The sequence below is a fragment of the Micromesistius poutassou genome (genome assembly GCF_964030765.1).
Source record: "Micromesistius poutassou genome assembly, chromosome: 5".
Taxonomy (NCBI): domain Eukaryota; kingdom Metazoa; phylum Chordata; class Actinopteri; order Gadiformes; family Gadidae; genus Micromesistius; species Micromesistius poutassou.
Genome location: NC_140275.1, coordinates 15,318,071 through 15,324,228, shown reverse-complemented (window position 1 = coordinate 15,324,228; position 6,158 = coordinate 15,318,071). Strand labels below are relative to the sequence as shown.

At 46.3% G+C, this 6,158-nt stretch overlaps 1 protein-coding gene across 1 annotated transcript; it reads right to left on the bottom strand.

Moving 5' to 3' along the window:
* Positions 1 to 467: 467 nt before the first annotated feature.
* Positions 468 to 4,373, bottom strand: prr16 (proline rich 16; the record flags this gene model as incomplete). Its single annotated transcript, XM_084468023.1, has 2 exons — positions 468 to 1,343; positions 4,239 to 4,373. The coding sequence occupies 2 exons, from the start codon at positions 4,371 to 4,373 to the stop codon at positions 468 to 470; spliced, it is 1,011 nt and encodes a 336-aa protein (XP_084324149.1).
* Positions 4,374 to 6,158: the final 1,785 nt, after the last annotated feature.

The following is a 6,158-nucleotide window of genomic DNA, read 5'->3' as shown; positions in this document are numbered from 1 at the left end:
ACCCAACAAAGTAAAGTACCACTTTGGTGACAGGGGAGGCGTTATAACTTGCAATCAAACAAAAATGAACAGCCCCATTATTCAACCAATCACGTCTGCTTCAAAGTGACCCAGTGACTTGCTGCTCATTAGCCTTGCTAGCATTAGCAAAAATTAGCACATGCAACCGCACGACACACACGCACAAACACACGCACAAACACACGCACACACACGCACACGCACAAACACACGCACACACACAGTTTATGTACTCACCTCTTTGCAGTCTTCTCTCTGTGGGTATGCCTCTCCAAGCCCATGGCAAAGCCTTTGTCTATTCTACTCACTTTCTCCAATCCTGGCTGATTCATCCCTCATCTCACTTTCTCTGTTTGGATAATCCACATACAGTTCAGCAGAAAGCCCCCATAAAGTAGAAAACACTATGAATGATTCAACAATGTTTAAGGTAGACGGGATCCGGGTCAAACCGTGGTTGTGGTCGTTTTACGAAGTATGGTCTTCTTGGTTTGCTTGTGGGAATGCTGGAGAGGAGGCACCGACAGTAGAGGGCCGTCTGCCATGGGCGGGAAACCGTGGCTGACTGTGAGGCCACCGTTTTCCAGCGTGAGTTCTTGAGGGAGGGCGAGGTGTCCGTCGAGGGGAGAGGTGGCCGAGCAGCAGTGCACCGGGCTGAGCCTTGCATCGCCGGGCTCGCCCTGGAAGTGCCGGTCGGTGGTGTCATCCATAACGTACTGCAGGTCACAGTCCGGGCAGTAGCCGTGGTACTGGACCTTCTCGCTAAAGCGGACGCGCTCTCGCGGCTCCCGGCCCGACGTCTGCGGGCACTTGTTCTTCTGGTGGCGGAGGAGGGGCATGGGTCTGGGCAGAGTAGGTACCAGCCCGGCCTCGGACAACCCGCTGTCGTTGGAGATGCAGTGGCGCGGGGGGGAGAACAGCTCCCTGGTCGGATGGATGGAGAACGCGCCACCGCCGTTCCTCAGAGACCCGTTGGCTTTGGAGTGGTTCCCTGATAGCACCAGCGTGGGATGGGGCAGGATCTTCATGTTGTGCTCCTCCGATCGCTGCGGCGTGTGCCTGGGCGGCGGAGGAGGCGGGTGGGCTTTCTTTTGCACGGTGTGGACCGGCGCAGGGTGGACGGGCGCCGGCGCGATGACCGCGGGGACCCTGAAGAAGAGGCAGTCGTCCAGGCCCATCCTCAGCCTCTCCAGACTGGACACGGTGGTGGTGGTGGTGGTGGAGCTGGAGCTGGAGTTGAGGGTGTCCGTCTTGGAGCTGTCCGTGAGCCCGTCCTCTTCCAGTTGCAGGTCGCAGGTGAGCGCGTCAATGTCATGCACCACCTGGGAAAAGGAGAAGGGGGTGGGGGGGGGACAGCGTTCGTCACTATGGCAACCGAGGAATGAGATAGGTAAGGAGCTTTGTCTTTGCAGTGGTTATACGATGAGCTGGCACAGAGCATCAGTCAGCCGATCCATCTTTATGATTTGACGATCAGAAAACAGTAGCAGTGAAACAATAAAACTATAAACACAATTATGGATTCATGGGTCGCATAACAAAATACAGAGTACAAATGTACGCAGTGTGATCTGCCAATTATGAATCTTGGTGTGTAAGTATTGACTTGGAGACTCCGGGAGACTCATCGCTTTACTTATCGCACAAAATATGCAAAAGTACACATGGGGATTTAGTGAGGAATGAGATTTAAAACCGAATAGGCTGTCACCATGAGGACCTTTGCCTGGAGAAAGAGAACAAATCTGGAGATTTATGACCAGAATCACAACGATAAGAATGCCAGAACCAGTGACATAATGGACTACCACACTGCCACACCATTTGGGTGTGTGTATGTGTGTGTGTGTGTGTGTGTGTGTGTGTGTGTGTGTGTGTGTGTGTGTGTGTGTGTGTGTGTGTGTGTGTGTATGTGTGTGTGTGTGTGTGTGTGTGTATGTGTGTGTGTTTGTGTGTGTGTGACAGATTCATGGTTGGAATTTGTCACAGGCTATGCAATAACCATATAAAAGTTTTCGATGAGCAACACATTGTCGAGCAGAGAAACATGAACCTTCTGTTGAAGCCTCTCAACAGCGCTTTCCATCAACTGAGATGATCCAAAAATACCCCCTCCTGAATAGAGAACGAGGGAAGATCAAGAAAAGGTAAACATTGCGTCTGAAACTGTGTGATTCAAGACCCAACGAATCAAAATAATCAGATTGGCGAGAAATCCAATGTGAGCAGAAGGTCATGCCGGGAGAACAGGTCTCAGATGTATGAATGCATGTTCTTACCATGCTTACACTACAAGGTTCACCACGGTTGAGCTCCTCCAACAACCTCAGATCAGCACAGAGGTCCGACTGACGACATTGACTTCAAACGTAGGACACAGGAGGGTACTTCGATCGCTCGACGAGCAAGCCAAAAACAGAAAAAACAATCGAGTCCACTGTAAATAAATATCACTGTTGTCTTTAAATAGACTATTTTTCGTACCGCACCAGAAGTGGGCTGTCCCGACAGGGTGGGCCGATTACATGGATGACCCCCCCCCCAGCTAACAAGCCTCAGATCCAGTCCTCCCTGTGGGTCCAAACAGATTAACCGCCTTTCAAATGAATTAGAAGCCAAACACTGGCTTTGATAGCAACATGGCCCCCCTGAGGTGTCAGTGTGTGTGGCTCAAGAGGAGCAGGCCTCACTTCCCTCCAGTTTAAAGACAATAGAGCACGACACAGAAATCACAGCAGACACATTACAATGCCCTCTTGGTTTTTTGTCATTGTTTTTTTTTTTTTCATTGCCATCGCTTGTTGTCAGACATTGTCATTCTGCACCAGGGCACAAAAGTGTAGAATCCAATCCATCCTAGTAAAATAACGTATGAATGAGTGCAGGGAGGAGGGAACATATGCAGTGCAGACGACCCATACCATACATTATGTAGAAAGTAGGACTGCTGAGTCCATGCAATAGGAGTGGAATACAATGACAGCTTGTCATGTTAGGGTAAGATGAGGTTCCTCAGCCCTGAACCAAAGCTTGGTCTTTGGCTGGCAGCAGACAATTGGAAATCCAAAAAAATAACAACGGTTGCATTGTGGAAGACCATGACGGTGGCAGTGATTGATACTAAAGGCAAAAGACGTCTGATGGTAGAACCATGTATGCGGGAGAATTTTTGGAGTGATTGACAATGTCTAGAGATGGAAGACAGAATACATGAAACACAGGAAAACAGACCACAGGAAGAGCTATGACAATATTCTACATAATGAGGACAGGAGAGGGGGCAATCTGAGCGACACAAATGCCCACCAACCCTAAAAGTGAAAATGCAAAATGTATAGGCTACACAATACAGTATGGTACTGGTGACAAGCATTAGCAAACATGAGTAAACGATGATGAAACACATTGCAAAGCTCCATCCTGTGCTATCCTCTAAAATCTAATAATTGAGATTCATTTTTGTTCAAAGCCTTGACGTCAAGGTGGAGCTGCCATATGCCACATAAAACTTGTCCCGGACATCTCTGCCATTGGAGATAATGACCCCAGCTGGAATAAATGTATGGGGAGGAGTTTACCAATGTGTGCTTGTGTGTCTATGTATTTGTGTGTGTGCATGAGTATGTGTGTGTATGTGTGTGTGTATTATATCATCTATGTGAGTGCAGGCACACGAAGCCATGAGCGCATGAGTGTGTTTGTGAGATTGAGAACTTGTGTATGTGTGTTTTGTGTTTGTAAATGTGAATATTTCTGTGTGTCTGGGTGTTTCTGCGTGTGTGTGAGCATTAGTGTGTATATATATGTGTGTGTGTGTGTGTGTGTGTGTGTGTGTGTGTGTGTGTGTGTGTGTGTGTGTGTGTGTGTGTGCATAAGTGTGTTATGTGTGTGTGTGTGTGTGTGTGTGTGTGTGTGTGTGTGTGTGTGTGTGTGTGTGTGTGTTACCCTGTGTGCGTGCATGTGTGTGTGTGTGTGTGTGTGTGTGTGTGTGTGTGTGTGTGTGTGTGTGTGTGTGTGTGTGTGTGTGTGTGTGTGTGTGTGTGTGTATGCGTGTGCTGTTTCTGTTGAGCTCCTCTAGGCCCCCCGGGGAGGTGGTGGATGCCAACCTCCAACCACTGCCAGACAAGGGTACAAATGAACAACCAGATGACACTGAAACGTGAATCAATTGATACAATGATTCAAGTCAGGTAGTGCTCCGTTCGTTTTCTCGTTACCTCTTTGAGTTCCTTCGCTACATCCTTAAGGTCCCCGAGAATGGTCTCCAAATTCTCCACGATTGTCTTGATCTCCTTCTTCACTTTTACTCTGGAGACTACTCCTTCTGCTTCCGCATTTGGTGTCCCTGACATTCTTCGCTTTATGGCAACGGGTTAGTCATACTCAAGGATCTCAGTCAAATCCTTCGGTTGCCACCACTTTGCCAGTCGCATCTCTGGTCCCCCGTGCTCGTCACTTCTGTATCCCGTGCAGCCGACATCACGCTAGAGAACATGCCGTCGCGGGGAAGCCACATTTCAGAGGGAAAATACGCCTGCGTAATAGCGCGTAAACAACGCTGTTAAAAAGGTTTAACGTACCGTCGAAGAAACAATATTTCTTGATCGCTGGGTGTTTTGCCATCACCTTTCGTGTCCATTGCCAACCCGAAAGACGTGTCAGGAGTAGCCTGCACATACAGAAAGCGCTGAATTCAACATTCTGAAAATAAATAAATGTTTTTAACTTGTATATAAGTAATAAAACAAACAAAAATACGTAAAGATATAAAAAGCTAATCAGTCGTCCAAGTCGATGTAGTCGCGGTCGTAATATAATTGACTCATAATTCCAGATTGCCTAAAATGGTGACTTATGCCGCCGACTCTAATTCAAAAACGAGATGTTTTCGTATTCCACATGCCGAAATGTAGGCTATCTAAATAAAATCCACTTTGTCTTGAGAATAACGCGTCTGTTTGATCCCGTTCACATCGCAGCCTCGGTGGAGCGTCTGCTACGTCTGGGCTCAAATGATGCTGCACTCCTCCTATTCTCGTCCCTCCTCTCCTCCTCCCTCCTCCCCGGCATCCACCACTTGCGTTCAAGGGCTATTGTTGTCATTTCATGTCATGGTTCGCCGAGTGTGGGACGGGGTCCCAGAGGGATAGCATCTTGATTGGTTCGGGGAATTCAGGGAAATCGCACTTTCATTAACGATCCTGTGAACATAATATACATACAACTAAATAATAGCCTAATACATTCGTGTTCATAGATCACAGCTCTGATCAACCAAAGTAAGATTGTCAACACTATATTGTTTCCAAATATAGGTTATGATAACTTTGAAAAATCCCCCACGTTAATATTATTCTTCCCATAGAAAATAAATGGAAATAGCTTATGAATGCAGGCAGTGATAGTGTAGCACTTTGAGGGTCCTAATTGGATTACTTATCAGTGTTGATTTACAGCAGAGCCATGTTTGGCTGTCTGGCCTACGGCTGGTGGCAAACGACCTTAAAAAAGCTGGTCTTTTGTATCCAAGGGTTTTGCAGAGCTATAGGTATTGCTCCAAATATCTATACATATTCATGAATCCATATTTGTTCTATTATTGTTAATAATAATGCAAATATTGTGCTCTTTAAGATATCTTTTGCCTGCACAGCCTTTTGCATATAGGCTACCAGAAACCTGAACGCTGTAATAACAATCTCAATCCTTCTATCTGTAGGTTTAATTTAGTTTTTGCACACAGTGAATGTTACACATGTAAGTACAAATAAAAAGTAACATTATGAAAAAGACTAAATTACAAGAGAGTAATATTGATCTTGCCAAAATTTGGCATATTCTCTTGAACATAGGATACATATACAGATATCCTAATCAAATATTGTATTTTCTGCTTTTTGTAAATACATACAGGGTTCCTTAGCAAAATTATTTTTCTATTATCAATGATACTTCCTATTGAAATAATAATAACCTCAGAGCCATTGAGAGAGCTCTCTAAATAGCTCTGCATTACCTGTGAGAGGCACCATCGATGGTAGGCAATGTGAATCCTAAGCCCCTCCCCAGTATCCCTCCTAGCCCTAGGATTGGTTGGGGTTGATGCCGCCCCTTGTTGTTGCGGAAGTGAATGCCTT